Genomic DNA, 15855 nt, shown 5'->3' on the forward strand with positions numbered 1-15855 from the left:
GCTGATGCTACTGAAGCACCACTGCTGCCTCTCCTGCCCCAGCTCTGTGTCACATCATCTGAACTGCAACAGGGGACTGGAAATGATCAATTGCAGCAGCAGGGAGGGAGCCAAGCTCGCTCAGTGTTTGGTTTCACTTGCACTCACTGAGTTTGACTTCAGGCACAGTGAAGGTCAGGTCAAGTTTGCAGAGTAACCTGGGGCCTGGTGACTGTTCATCTGAGGAAGCAGCCCTGGCTCCTGAGGGATGCCTGGGGATGGCCAGCACATGCCTGTGGAGGAGCAACAGAGTGAGTTGGGCTCCAGCACTCCCCACTCCAGATACAAACAGACTCAACATCTTCAGCTGCCACCATCCTTTTTAATTTTCTGTTGTGTATTTTTGTAAAGCTGTCAAAGCCCAGCCCCCAAGAAATTAAAGGAGCTGAGTTTTGTCACTGCTCAGGGTGGTTATTGTGGGTGACTGAGAGGGAAGACTTGGGTGTCCACGGGCTGGGGAGTGGATGGGGGGTTGTGACCCAGAGATTTTCATAAACAGAAAAGGTGTTTTTTTTATGTCCTCGACATATATGACTTCTAAATGGCACTGCTATTCTACAGAAAATGAGGGACAAATCCACCTCAGCTTTTTAATTTATGTTCCAGGACAAGATCAATATCAGAAATTAGGTGACTCAGTAATTTTCAGCAATTCCCCCTCTGATGCAGAGATCTCACTGCTCTGAGCTATGGAATAAACCCTTCCTCCATCCTTCCTCATCCGGTCTTGTGTCATCTCTGTGGCAGCCACTGCAAGAGAGCTCATGCCAATGCCAAGAGCAGAAAAACAGTAAAAGCCAAGCAAATCAGTTTCTTAAAACTTATTTTAATATCCATATCTCATCTGTTGGGTAGAGCCAAAACAGTCTGGCCTGGTTTAAGTTACAAATTCTTCATACACTTTAAATAAATGAACAGTGTGGCAATAGGGTCTGTTATTGGAAGTGAAACCCATCTTAACAAGGGAAGTGTTGCAGCCAGAATTCTACCAGGGTTCTTCCCTGCTATCAGCCCCAAAAAGCCGTCACTGTCCCCTGGCCCCGAATGGGTGTCACACAGCAGGAATAAATGCTTCTGACACAAAACTAATCACACCCACAGAGATGCACACACTGGATGGCCAAGAAACAATGGGACCAGGATAGAAAAAAACCCTTTTAGAATTCTCCCCGATGTGGACAGATACCAAATCACCAGTTTCGGCAAATGGGATGAAGCACCAACCCTGATTTCTCCTGACAGAGGCTTAATAAACATGTTGAAGCTCCTTGCTGGACAATTAACTTCTGGCTTAGAGCAGCAGGCATGGAAAGGGCTAAGAGAGGATGGCGGAGGATTTAAAGATGCAGTATTTCTGTTCTTTGTATAAAACACTACAGCAGTTTAGACACCACCCTAAATGCAGCTGCAAGGGAGTAAATCCAATTAAAAGCCCAAAAGTCACTACAAAAATAGTAAGAAAAATCAAAGCATTAGAGTTCTCCATTTCCCTGGCCTGTTGCGTAATTCCAACAGACTGCTCTATTTCTCAGTTATCAAGTTCCTGATCAGGTTTAAGCACAGTATTTGCAGATGATGGCTTACAATAAGGGGAACAAGTGGCAGTTCTGAGTGCATGATGGACAACAGCACTTGCCAGGAGATGCCAGTGGGGTAACAGAGCCACCCAAACAGCCCACAGGCTGCCACAGCTGTGGGTACAATCCTGGAACCGTCCCACAAAGGATCCCCCAGCCCACAGTGGTCCAGGGACTGGGTTGGGAAGTGCACACAGGGTGGTTTGTTTTTTAACCACCATCCTGAATTGCAGTAGTGCAGGGCTCGTCTTCCCCAGGGACAAACCCTGCTCCTCGACACTGCAACTTTGAACATTTCTGGCTAAGAACTCCTGCCACATGTTAGGAGCACTCCAACCTGGCTGCCACATGTTCAATTGCTGCACTTCTTGTGTTTTCAGTTTTCCTTCTATGGGGGAGGGAAAAGGAAGTAGAGTGGGAGGCTCCCACTTCACAGCAGGCAGATCCAGCTGAAGGTACAAGACCCCTCCACATGCAGATTACAGGAGGGAGACAATAATTAGGGTGTTTGCTCCTTTCAAGAACATTATCTCATTCCCTGCCATCTGAAATCGGATGCAGTGATGGCAGCAAGTTTCATGAGTCAGCAAGTCTGAAAACTGTTGAGGGAGAGAGGAAGCTTTGCTGCCAAGTCGTCCAACAGAGAGGAGCAGACAAGGCTTCAGCTTCAGAACACTCTAACACGAACAAGATCAATAGACAGCTGTGTGGGCACAGATCACACCTGTGACACCTGAGCCCTGCTTCAATCCCCACCTGCTCTCTGCCTGCCAGCCAAGATCAGGCTCACAAGTGTGGAGAGCAGTATGAGCATGATGGGCTGGGTCTGCAAAAACAGCAGCGCTTCAACACTAAAGCAGTGCAACCGTTGGGAGAGCGATGAAGCAGCAGCTGAGACCTTGAGCCAGCCTGAGCTGTGATCCACTCTGATCACAGAATGACGCAGGCCTGTCCTCCCAGGGCTTCACCACCCTCCTGAGAAGGTGAATCATTCCTAAGAGGCCATCCCAAAGGAGCAGAAAGCTGCACCAGCTGCAGAATGGACACTGCCACAAACCTGCTAATACGGGTTTCACTGAGACCAGAAAACTGTTTTCTTCCAAAAAATGGTTATTTTAAAAAAATTGAAATTAATTAGGGGTAAAACACTAACTCTAGTGCCATGAACAGGCAGGATCAACTTTTTTCCCCTCCAAAGGGCAAAGAGTCATATACCATCCCCAGCTGAACCTTGGTGCTTCGAGCTTTTCAAGGAGATGTTACCTAAACTTTATTAAAAGAAAAAGAACAATGTTTAAATATCAATACTGGACTAGCCCAGTCTTTTTTTTCCAAAGTCCACATTCTTCATATGAAGCACACACGGCGTCCTGGATTCCCCAAGGCTGCATGTTCAGAAGTTCACAGTACATGGAACCATGTCTTTTTGTATTTTTTCTTGAGTTTCCCCTCCTTGCTCAGAGCAGCCACCCTTTTGTGGTCACTGACTGGATAAACCTCAAGCCATCTCCTATCCACATGGCTTGGCCTAGATGCTGAAGGCTTTCTTGATGAGTTGATGTTGTCATGCTCTATGGATGGAAAAAAGCAAGAGAAAAAAGCACCTGGTACAGGTTTCTTGAGATCCTTGTGGATTCCTCTGTTCCAAAGGTGTTTCTGAAAGTCTTTTTGTCGGTTTCTCAAGCAGTTTTTGGCCTATTACTCTGTCTCAGTTTGAAGAGCTGTTATTGGATGATCCAGAGGTTGATGCAATTGCAGCTCCAGCTGGGCTGCTTGTGGATACAGATTTGCGGATGTGAGGCAGCAAATAGGGGTCACAGGCCAGCTGCTGGACATCTATCCGGTCCTCCTTTCGATAGGCCAGACACCGCCTGATGAACGCCTGCAGCACCCCAAAGCAAGAATTAGTTTCTATGACAGAAACAGGAAGCTTTTGATTCTTTGGGAGCGGGGCCAATGTGACAACCCCAGTGCCAAAATTCCTTCCCTAGACACAGCCCAGCTCTTGCACTAAATCTCATTTTGGACCAGGAGAAGCATGGCAGAGGCAGCCAGTGTTCAATGCTCAGCCTGACAGCTGCAGTAATCATGGAATCACAGAATGGATTGGATTGGAAGGACCTTATAGCTCATGTCATTCCAACCTCCCTGCCATGGGCAGGGACACCTTTCACGAGACCAGGCTGCTCAGATCTCCATCCAGCCTGGCCTTGAACATCTCCAAGGATGGGACATGCAAAGCCACTGATGACTGTGTGATAGGTGAGCATTAAACAGAGGGCTCCTGTTGGTTTTATGAAAATCAGGACGCTGGAACTGCCTGTGCTGCCTGACCCTCAAGCAGATTTACCTTTGCTTCTGGTGTGACCACTGGTTTTGGAGGGAACTGCACCTCAGTAGCTTTCAGGATTGTGTTTTCCTGCAAAATATCCTGTTGTGACTGGTTGTGACCGAAGGGCTACCAAAAGAAAGAAAAAAGTTGTTAAAGGTTGGTGACAGGCATAAAAATCCCGTAGCTCTACTGTTTATCATCATCTGACATCAGCATTTTTCCAGGCAAGCAGCCCACAACTGCTGGGAAGGTGCTGTGGATACCAGAGGACCAGGACACATTGCTCCCATGCTCAACTGAACAAAAGGGATCAACCTGGAACATGTCTGGCTTGCCAGTAGGGATCTCCACCTGCTTCCAGACCTTGTGGGTCTGTTACAGCATTTGTCATTCTTCTGAGCTGGCAGACATTCACCCACTCATCTCCACTGGGATGGTTCCACGTGTCTGACTGACAGCACTGAGCCGCACATGTGATAGCCCTGGCTTAGTTACCAGGGACTCCCGAAAGCAAGAGCCCATGGACTCCTTTCCCTTCTCCATCCTATCTTTCCTGTTGTCATAAAGGTGACAAATCACCTTTTCCTCATCCACACTTTTCCCTTCCAAAAAAGCCATCCTAAAAACTTCTAAAGTAGATCTTTGTACCTACTTTTTTTCCCCCACCGAAGCACTTGCAGCCATCAAGACCAACAAAGACTCAGGGCATGGAAACTGTCACAGACAAGACCAGAACCAAAAACCTCAGATGATGAATGACACACCTGTCCTGCCCAAAACAGCCTCAGTAGGAACGTGCCTGGTGGAAAGAGATGTTCTGCAGAATGTCTTTTCTGAAGGAAATGCTTAAAGGTAGAGCACAACATAGCCTAGTCTATGCTCCCCACTTCCACTAGCATGCACTCTGCCCTGGAACTGATGGCAAGGAGACAAGGGAGCACATTCTAAGTCTGTAGAGAAGGAAGTAGAAGCCTGGGTTGCCTCCCAAAAGGTTTGGGAAACACCACTAAGAAAATAAATTAAACACCTTCTTACCTTTCTGCCATATAGACACTGATAGAAGATGACTCCCACTGACCAAACATCAACTTTATTTGAAATCTTTGGAGGCTCTTTCCCAACCACAAAACATTCTGGTGGCAAATACCTGATTAGAAGGAAGTGTTAAGAAGTTATGAGCAGCAGCTTCAAGTATTTTCCATTATTTCCTTGGAACAGAAAATTCTATGATCAGATACTGGCCTGGGACTCAAGGGTCCCATTTCATTCCTGTGCATCTCTGGGCCAAGATCACCAATGCCTACTCCTCCTGGGAACAGTGATCCCAAGGACTCCCTAGACGCTTGTGTTCTGAGCTAGTCAGCACAGTCAGTTTTTTTTCACCAGAGCATGTAAAACAAGCCCATTCTCTTTTATCTTCAGAACTCATATTCGCTGTTGAAAAGGCTTGGCCAACAATTCCACAATGAAAAGTACACAGCCAAAATACATATTTTTAGAAATACAACCCCAGATGCCATGCCCCAGTTAAAGACACTCAGCTTCACTCAGGGCAGAGCTAGTTTAATTTTTAGGAACAAAACAAAGCTGTACAACACAGAATGGCCCAACAAATTTTCTGTTGCCCATGGTGACAGTTTGCAGCTTGGGTGACATCTAAGAGTCACACTCAGCAGCACTCACCAAGGGTCTGCTCTCAGCCAAGGGTGATACAGAGACACTTGGCACAGAATATAAAGAATTGCTGAAAACATGACATTCAAGTGAAGCTCTGGCTATAGACAACACTGTGAGATTTACATATTTTTTAAGAGTTAGCTATTCCTAATTTCAGAGGTATACTCCTTTCATCTCCCTGAAACACCTGAATTTCCAAATAGGTACAGTGTTTCCTTCGTTCTTGCTTAAGATGCGAGACAGAGCCACTCTGGATTGTGAAAGAGCAGCCAAGCCCCACTTCAGAGCTTGCTGTCTCAGCAGCACATGCAGCTTTTCACCAGCCTTTTGAATATGAGCTGGTTTTCAAACACTGACCTGTTGAACAGTAAAAAGCTGCCAGTCTCAAAAGGAGCTGTGTGACAACAAAAGCAGTTGCCAGGGTCTCAAAACTCCAGTGTGTCAAGCTAACAGCAGCACACACAGAGGTGACACACTCCCAAAGCTGTTTATAAACTGTTCTTGATCTTAACTTGCAAGTGCCCCAGGCATTGCTTACCAGTAAGTACCAGCCCCCTGCGATGTCAGCTCCATGCCATCAACTGAATTGTAGCTGTCATCATCCATGATTTTGGAAAGTCCAAAATCTGTGATTTTTATCTCTCCACATGCAGTACCATTGACTAGAAGAATGTTACCTAGACAGAGGAAGGAAATAGCCCTTAGGATACACATTTAACAAGAATAAAATTGCATTGAGCCCTGCACTGCACAAGGACAAGGGACCTACAGTGAGCTGCACCAGATGTTTTAACTCTCAAAACCCTGAACTTCAGAGACAACTCAGGGACTACCAAGTGCTAGAGCTGATCTGCTCATCTTGAATGACCTAGTGACCTCATATTGCTTGGAGCCTCCAGATCCTAAGCCCTGTTAGCCAAATGAACTTCAAGCCCAGGCTTTGACCACTCCCAAAGGTCTTGTTGGAAGGGCAGGTCAAAAAGGAGGATTAAGGAGAGAAGTACACATACACAGTTTATGACTCATTCTGCCCAGAAGTTCTGACTTGCCCTGTCTTCTCAATGTGCCAGAAACTCTCTCCTTCCTGACAGTGCTCCCCAGTGACCTTCTAAGCTCAAAAAGGACAATTAGTGCTTAGGCAAGAGTCTTTCATAAGCCCATCAAGAAGTCAGATCATCATTGTTTTTCTCCAAGCCTACAATAAAGTAGCAAAACTGTGTGTGATGGCAGCAGATGAATCACAGCTGCAGGCAGAACTCGGACAACTTGGGAACAGCCAGGGAGGAAATGGGGTCACTACAACCAGTGCAACAGCACCATCTCCCGTACACATTCCTCATGCTGATGCAACAAATCACATCACAAACCAGTTACACAATGCTGATGAGGTGCCACCAGTACAGGGAGGCAAGCCAGGGATATCTGCCCAAAGAGATGGATGAATTTACTGGACTAGGAAAAAAGCTATGTAGCCAATATGCATCATCCCAAAATGAAGCATTTCCATTTTCTCCCTTGTGGCTCTGCCCCAACGGTAGAAGGAAAATATACAACATCATTTAGGGAGGATCTTCTCCCTGGCAGATGTAACTGAATTAACTCAAAGGCAAACCTGAGCCGTCTGACTGTGCGTCCTCAGCTTTGGGAACTGACACACAATGTGAAAAAAACAAACATTTCAAAATTAGCTTCTGCCATCAAATTCTCAGCCAGATGATTACAGAAAGAATAAGCCAGAAGAATGGGAATGTGAAGCACACCAGTAATTGTGGGTGCCTTTATGAAGCAATAACAAGCTCTCAACAGCAGAATACAAGCAGGACATTAAGAAAACTAACACAGCCACTTGGTGGTTCAAGGTCTCATTCTTGAAAATGTTACATCTCCTTGTTTTGCATGTTACACCTCCTTGTTTTATGTTGCAATTTTGGCAGAAAACACCCTTTACACAATTTCCAAAGGTTCTATGCATTTTATGTTTTTTTTCTTGTTGCAAATTATCTCTCCCAGACAGCCCTGTCTTCTTTTTGCTGTCTGAACAAAGGAAACTGCCTCATATTACCTGTAACCCATTACGCTTCCTTAGCATCCTTAAGCATGCCAGCACAGCATACCTGGTTTAAGGTCATAGTGTATGATAGGAGGTTTGATTTCATTTAAGTATTTTAAAGCATTCACAATCTGCATGATAATGGATCGCGCTTCTTTCTCCGACATTAGCTTGTGCTGTTTCAGGTAGAAGTCCAGATCATTCCCCTCACAGTATTCTAACACTGTACAAAACCTGAAAGAAAAACAGGAGTTGTTGCAATTAAGGCACCTGATAGAAACCAGAACACTTTGTTACTGCTTGACTGTAACTCACCCATTTGGCCAATATATTAAATTAAGAGTCCTTCAGCCTATGAATCCCTTTCTAAAAGTAAGCTACCAGGAGCACAGGCCTCAATGCTCAACAGTACAAAGGTCAGAGATTCCCCAATTAACACCCAGAGGCTGAAAGCTGTATCAGCTGTGGCGTTTGCCCAGCGTCAAGAGCAGGATTTACCAGTAAAGCAGCACATCACCACATCTGACAGAATACACCACATTAGTTTGTGAGCTGGAGTCTCCAGAAAACCAGTGTATGCTGGAAGTACACCTTGGTTATCTCTGCAGTGAAGTCTAACATTGGTGTGGACACCTTCTGGACTTTCCTGAAAAGTTTTAAATACTTTGCTTTTAGTGGATTGGTCAAACCATGGGAAAGGACAGAGCAACACGACTTACGAGTCAGTATCCAGTGAGAAGTAGTCGTATAGTTTAACTATTCGAGGGTGATCCAGTTCTTTGTGAATTCTGTACTCTCTACATGCATGTCTGAAAACAGCAAAGTCTGAGCATTAGTCATACAAGTGACTTAATTCTAATTTCTCCAGACAGTGAATACAGACACACCACACAGCATCCAGCTTCAATCAAACCCATGCACGTTCCTCAGACAGCTTCAGACAAATCAAGTGAAGGAGGAACTGCACAGAACAGCTCTTGAGAACCACAAAACCCCAGTGCAGCTCCAACCCTGGCAATGCTACGAAATAACTCATCTTGATTAATGGTACTGCTTGCCAAAATAGCCTCATAAATCCTTAAAAGATTCAAGACAGCTGAATACAAAAATCAGCAACTTCTAGAATTCCATGACGCTTAGCAGCCTAATTTCCAGGCTTCAAATTCAGCTTAATTTGTCCCAGTGACTTGTGGGGGAATTAAGAACACAGCTTTATCTTGGAGAAGGCCTGGCTGTCACTCTGCAGAGTTATCTAACCCATGGCATTAGGGAGCAAGAGCTAACAACAGCAAAAGGCTTCCAGTAAAGAATTTCTTCCTAATATTTAATTTAACCCTGCCCTCTTTCAGGCTGAAGCCATTCCTCCCTTGTCCTGTCACTCCAGGCCCTCGTAAATAAGTCTTTTTTCCTCTTTCTTGCAGGCTCCCTTCAGGTAGTGGAAAGCCACAATTACGATCGCTTATTCTAGGAAACAAAGGGAAGGGGGAGGCTTCCAGAGAGCACAATGCAGGTGTGTACCTGAAAGATGAGGAGGAAAAACTATTTCCCATGGAACTGCTTGAACATTTCAGAGGGAAGCCACTTCAGCACTTTTCTCACAGAGCACTGATGCTTTAAAATGCAGAGGCACAGGGCTTATACAAAACTTTGTGTGCATATGCACACATTTAAAACACTTCCAATCTGACCAGAACTTTCGCAAGTAGCTACAGGGATAGAAAGTGGCTTTTGAAATGTAGCAAAGACAGGAAAAAAATTGGCAGCCTGTTCACAGGCACTGGATAAACAAATGCAGGAAGAATTGGGAACATCGTTGGCTGCTTTACAAAATCACTTACTTGTGATAGTTTTCTTTCTTCTCATCCCTCCAGTTTTTATTTAACTGGTGTATTTTCACAGCTACATATCTCTGTTCTGTTAAATCAAATGCCTGCAGAGAGAAGAGCTGAATATCAGTAGGAATTACAGGCCCAAGTTAATACTGCAAAAGCAGACAAGCTCTAACAAACCAATATCCCCACCCAGGAAATCACCATTAAAACAGTGAGGGAAAAGCAAACTCACATTTTGATTTGATAAGCTGCACTGATGAATTCAAGCAACTCTGAAAACTGAATATTCTGCACTTTGATCTGACCTTCCCCATAGGATCTAACTCACACTGCATTGATTTTGGCATTGTACTACCAGAGTTACAAAAGGCCCAGGAAGACCAAATTATAGACAGTTTTTATACTGGGAAAGACCCTGCTATTATTCCCCCAAGTCCAAAATTCATTTTCTACACTTGGGTTAATAAAAAACTACCACCAAAATACAGAAGATTTTTCAATGCTTTGTTTCACACTGGTAGCTCAGGTCTCCAACTTAAAGCATAATGTTTCAGCATATATAAAAGCTGGAGAATTCAAGAATTTAGCAGAGCTGTGTGATAATGTGCTTTATCCTTCCCTCCACTTCTTTATTATTTTAACAGTCCTTAAAGAATGGACCTCTGAAAATGCACTCACGGAGCAATGCAGAAATCTTCTACCTTGCCTGAGAGCAGCAACAATAATAAAATGATTTCCAGGACAGGACAAAATGCTGTGGTAAGCAAACAGGCATAACGTGTGTTCATCTCAAAAGTTGCCTACTAAATTCCTAATGCTTAATAGACTGGCCAAGAGGAAGGCCTAAGCTCTTCTTTATTTTAATAACAGTTACAACTCTTAGGAGTAGGCAGGCAGGAAACATTCATGCCCTCTTTCTTTCATCTGTGGAGCCAAAACTTTCTGCTTAGTCAGCAAAGCAGTTCAAAGTACCTAGACAAAGCTCACACTTTGCCCCCCGCCCCCATCTGAGCAGTCCAGTCCCCTTAGTTTAGGTTCCTATTTTTGTGCTGCATCAAAACAATAAAGCACTATGAAATTCCCAATATTTGCACCGGCATAATTATTTCCATTCTAGCCAAATTCAACATGAATTCCAAACTTCTGAGTACAAATGGGGAATACTGAGAACTGGAATAGCTCTAAGTGGGACAGTCAAATAACAAGCACCAAAATATCTCAGGTCTTGGCTGTTAAGAGTGTTGACGCCAGGAATCCTCAGCTCTAAGGATTTCCCAAAACTACACACACACACACAGAGCCCCCAGTCTGCTATTTCAGAGGGTAAAATGAAGGCACAAGAAAAAGAGGCACAAGAGCCTCATACCCCCAGGAAGTACAGGCTTTGCTCTTATTATTGGAGCTATTTTCACTTATTTACAGAGATGTTCAGACTTGCTGTACCATCTCAGTAAGGCTTAGCCACTGCAGGTATTTGTGTGCAGCATCTGAAGAAAGAAGTGGTTTGCTTCTCTGTCCTAACAAAAATTGAAGACTTGGTGCAACACTTTTTGACACTCATTTGAAGGAAATTTGACCCCTGAGGAAAAGGCCAGCATCTGAAAATCTAAACTCTGATGTCTAAAACAAGCCAGATGCACCATGAGCTTTGTACTCCTTTCTTCCCTCCATAACTTGTACAGCATTGAGTAAACAAGTGTAAAAACTCTGCTTCCTGCAGATCCAGATTACACCAGATTGCCATTTCCAAGTTACCTTATATACTTCACTGAAGCCACCTCTACCCAGAAGATGTAGCAACAAGTATCTATCATTTAGCGTTGGATGGTCTTTAAATCTGGTAAGAAAGACACAGTTTAAGAAGACAGAAATAATTACTTCCTCTGCACAATAAATTACAGCTACTGAACAGCAAAGAAATGACGCTTTCACTTTCAGACAGAGAAATATAATTGTGTTAATGACTGACAAATTTGATGCTATTTGATCACTCTGCACCAATGAAAGACTATTTAAGGGTACCTTGAGGAACGTGGAAGCCTGTCCTACATGAACTTCAAGCTATACCTGTACCAGCCCACAATCAAACGACTATTGAGTTCTAACATCAATTTAAAAAGGATTAAGTAAAAGATTATGAAAAGATTGTTTCTCGTTAAAAAGAGAACAAATAAAAAATTACTTTAAGTTCTAATCCCTGAATCCCATGTGCTTACTGTGAATTATCTTCATTGTGTATCCTTTTCAATTCCCTGATGTGCAGATTTCTAACCCTCTCTAGCCGTTCCAGTTCTGCCTGGATCTCAGCTTCTTCCTGCACAAGGAAAAACCAAAAGGAAAACACAACAGTCTGTAAGGTACTGCAGGTAGTGTTTCCACCTGACCATGGAAACACAAATGCAATTCCACTTCTGAAGAGGTTACTGGCATAAAACTTGTCTGGGAGATCAGAGAGATGGTCAGAGTCAATTTGCAGTCATGCGGCGAGTAACAGGAATGAACACTGACTGGGCAGTTCTGTTCACACCTACACAGACAGGAGGAGACATATCTTTACACCTCCTTGTTTATAGTATTTTCTGTAATTAAGAAGTCTTGTTGCTGTGGTCTTGCTCTTTCCCCAAATAAGTGCCATGCAGCTGTTTTTGATGGAATTTCAGTTCTGGTGGGACAAGAGAAAGAAGACAGCCCTCAGCAGTAAGAGCAGGGATGTCATGATGACATATGGGATGAGGCAGCATCTGGACAGGATGGGATGTATAAGAGAATGACAGTATATTCTACTAGTGGTAACTGCTCAAACAGGTCAGAGTGCTCCTCAATGCCACATGGAAGTTCTGACATAGTGTTTGTCTAGCTGGAAGTTCTGGTGCCCTCAAAAATGACATGAGAATTCACATCAGTGTGGCCAGGGCTGCAAACCTCAATTCAAATGTGCTCCCTGAGCAGTACAATTTGTATATGTGACTCAGGGGACACTGTTAACCATCTGTCTTGTGACTCCGCTCCTTCCCTTTCCAACTGGTTCTATTTTTAGACATAAAGAATGTCCCAGTTTCCAAAAGTGGAGAAGGATAAGCACAGCTTCAGACAATGCCACTATCCCAACACATTACCTAATTTTCTATTAAGGTCCATTTCCAAATGGATTCCTCCATTCCAGGGTGGCAATGTTATGCCAGGATAGATGGACCTGCAGTTAATCCCCTGGAGCAATATGGGACCTGCAGGGCCAGCATGCCAGCAGCCTTCTCCTGCCTGTGTCACTTCTCTTTGTTCACAGGTGTATAAAGCATAATGGGCAGACTGCCAGCAGATTCTGGGTGTGCAGTAACTTTCCCTTCCGCAGAAAATAACAAGGAGTACAGATACATTAATGAGGCCTTGCATTCAGCTTGTGTGTCAAGGTTACAGGGAAAAAAACTAAATGCAGAGCTCGAGCACCACCTGAGAAAGGAAGGGCCACTCCAGCAAGACATTTACTTCTTCTTTGGTTCATTTCCAAAAGAAAACTCCTTGGCCTTAGCAAAGATCACAGCTAACCAGGAAATGGCAGAAGACATCTACTTTTTTCCCCCAGTATTTCATCTGTTGAAGTGCCCCAGAAAACTTATTTATAGGTCACTGCAATCACTTTCAAGGTAACCAACAGCTTATCTAAATATAACCTCACCGGCAGGTACAGTTTCTACTGAGGCCAAGGTATTTGAGAACAAACGTGCATTGCCACTGCCTGAACAGGACTGGTTTGCAACAGCCCAAGAGATTTTATTGGAGTGATAACACTGGTTACTCAATATTGCAAAGAACTGAAAAAGTCAATGACTTGCATTTTTTGGTTGTGTTTTTATAATTTTCTTCCCTTGGTCCATTCCTTACTGTTCCCTCATGTTATATACATTCAGAGTCCACCACAAGGCAGGTCACAGTGACAGAAGATGTATCAAAAAAGTAGAATTTCTGCATGAAATCCTAACTGTAAGGACAGAGAAAGCTATTTATTGAAGCAAATAATATCTTCTGTGAATATCACCGCCCCAAAAAATTATTATGAAATTCTGGCTAATCCTTTCAAGTGCAAAAACCTCTTGATTATCAAATGAGTAGGGACCTCTACAAAGAAATGCTCTTGTTCAAAGAATACTGCACAAAAAGCCTTGGCTGCAACTAGTTCTTACCTTTTTAAGATGACCTAGTCGGAGTTTGAAGATTTCCTCCTGTTCATGGTATTCTGCTAATGTTAACCTGCATGAAAAAGGAAGACTCAACACATTAGGTTTCCAAACATCATAAAGTGAACAATCTACAGAATGCACATTGCCAGTGGAAGTAACAACTCCACAGAGTAGATCAACAGCCAGCACAAAGATTTTTAGACAAACTCTGCAACCTATATTTTTTAATAATCAGTCTAAAGGAGAACAAAACCTTAAACCTCAACAATATCCATTAATTTCAAATTCAAGTCCCTAATAACACCTGTATAGGCTACTGACTGACTTTTAAAGAAGACAGCTAAACCATAATCTAAATATAGAAAAGTGAAGCCCAAATATTCCACATCTTTCCACGTAAAGTTTGCTTTACTGACTCATTTTCAAATTTTTCTTTGTAATAAAAGCTGGATAATTCAATCCAGCTATTCACTCTGAGACTCGAAGCACACCTGGCCACAGAGCCACTGCAAACAGAGCAATGACCTGGGATTCAGATTTCCTGTTTCAGGTTCTGCCAAGTGGCTTCCAGGGAAACCTTTGGAAATTTACTTTATCATATTTTCGACCTCACATGTGGTTAGGAGAAGCAATGGGATAAGGGGAATAATCCCTAATTTATTGATAGTAAATTATGTGCAAAGTTTCTGCTCTAGGTGGTTGGTCAAAAGAAGTTTCATAATGTTTTCGACCTCTTTTCCATGCCAAGCATGCTACATAGGACAAAGCAAAGCCTTAAACTAAAACATTGATGGAGCCCATCACTAATGAAATGCAATGACACACTGAGGTCTTTAGGACTGGAAAAATTCATCACTATATTAACCATCTCATTACTACCAACAAGGAATTTGGTAAAAGCACCATATGTGAACATAAACTATTACATACTTATCAATTGCATCTGTTCACTCTGTAAACAAGACCTGCACGTGACAGCATACAAATATCTTCTTTTAAACCTAAATTGAGTTCAAAGCATATCCCAGGAGGATTTCTGCAACAGCAATTATGGTCTACACAGTACTTTCACACAAGGTTAGTGCGGGAGGCCTCCAGAACATCAACACCTCAACTTCTTTCAAGGGGGGACCTCTGTCTGTGCAGGGAGACCTTACTCAGTTAACCGAGAGGAGAGAGCATTCAGCTTATCAAGTGCTCATCTTGAAATGTCCCAACTTCCCTCTGTTGATAATGCATAGAGTCCAGGTACTTGAAACAAAGCCTAAAGCAGTTGTTACCTGATAAATTTAATGAAAAACTCATAAGCCAAGTTACCTAAGAAAGAATCTAGAGCAGAAGGAACTGCTTATTACAAATTAAAGATACGTAAAAAAACAAAGCCAATACCAAAGATGGTCACATGTTGTCTCATTTCTTATAAAACTGCTGACGGCCCAGAGCTGGACTTGAGGATCCTTGGGAGTCCCCTCCAACTCAGGATATTCTGTGATTCTATGATTCTAATTCACACACACAGCATGAATTTTAATTAGATTCAGAAAAACTAAAAGACCGTCCCAAGAGTTTAGGTCTTTGTGATTCTTTGGTTGCTGTTGCTGTGTAAGGAATAAAGAGTTAACTGAATAAACCAGCAACAAGGTTTGCACGTATGTTTGTGCACAAATAACAAACACCATCAGTCTACTGATTAGGGCAGAGATGTAACGAGCGCCACCAGGTTAACAATGCCCAAAATAGCTGTCTGTCACAGCAACCATCACAAAAATCAAGGGGGCTCTGAGACACACACTGCCCTGTTTCACAGAAACATGCCAGAAACACCCTACCTACCTCTAGCACAGCTGAAGGCTGCCCTAATGAATCTCAACCAGCCCCAGCGGAATAATCTTCCTGAATGAAAATTAGTTTCTCATTCACAGGCTAGAAAACTCATTTTGGGAGAGCTGGTGTTTAAATTTGCATCACAGGACCTTCCTTTCCTTTTTAAGACACAGCAGCAACCATAAACCACAGAGGAACCAAAAATCAAAAAGGAACTTTGCTGTCTGCTTCTCATTCAACTTTTAGAAACATTTATATTTAAATTGCCTAAAAATCAGCCTGTCTTAAGAGTTCCCCAATGAAAAGCCTCCCTCCAGAGATCATAAAATTCTGTTCCTGATACACAATG

At 43.2% G+C, this 15855-nt stretch overlaps 1 protein-coding gene across 13 annotated transcripts in view; it reads right to left on the reverse strand.

Moving 5' to 3' along the window:
* Window positions 1–849: 849 nt before the first annotated feature.
* Window positions 850–15855, reverse strand: part of TLK2 (tousled like kinase 2) — a 43128-nt gene continuing 28122 nt past the window's right edge. For 7 of the 13 annotated variants that reach the window (XM_038162915.1, XM_038162907.1, XM_038162908.1 and 4 more), the window contains 10 exons: window positions 13686–13752; window positions 11724–11821; window positions 11263–11344; window positions 9514–9605; window positions 8395–8484; window positions 7740–7909; window positions 6164–6302; window positions 4984–5095; window positions 3967–4074; window positions 3325–3498 (listed from right to left, as the gene is read on the reverse strand). In XM_038162915.1, the coding sequence (XP_038018843.1) occupies window positions 3325–3498; window positions 3967–4074; window positions 4984–5095; window positions 6164–6302; window positions 7740–7909; window positions 8395–8484; window positions 9514–9605; window positions 11263–11344; window positions 11724–11821; window positions 13686–13752 (1132 nt within the window). Of the gene's footprint in view, window positions 3499–3966; window positions 4075–4983; window positions 5096–6163; window positions 6303–7739; window positions 7910–8394; window positions 8485–9513; window positions 9606–11262; window positions 11345–11723; window positions 11822–13685; window positions 13753–15855 lie in introns of all 13 variants that reach the window. The other 6 variants (XM_038162914.1, XM_038162916.1, XM_038162910.1 and 3 more) reach the window with 2 other exon arrangements.

The sequence above is a fragment of the Motacilla alba genome, chromosome 27, assembly GCF_015832195.1.
Source record: "Motacilla alba alba isolate MOTALB_02 chromosome 27, Motacilla_alba_V1.0_pri, whole genome shotgun sequence".
Lineage (NCBI taxonomy): Eukaryota > Metazoa > Chordata > Aves > Passeriformes > Motacillidae > Motacilla > Motacilla alba.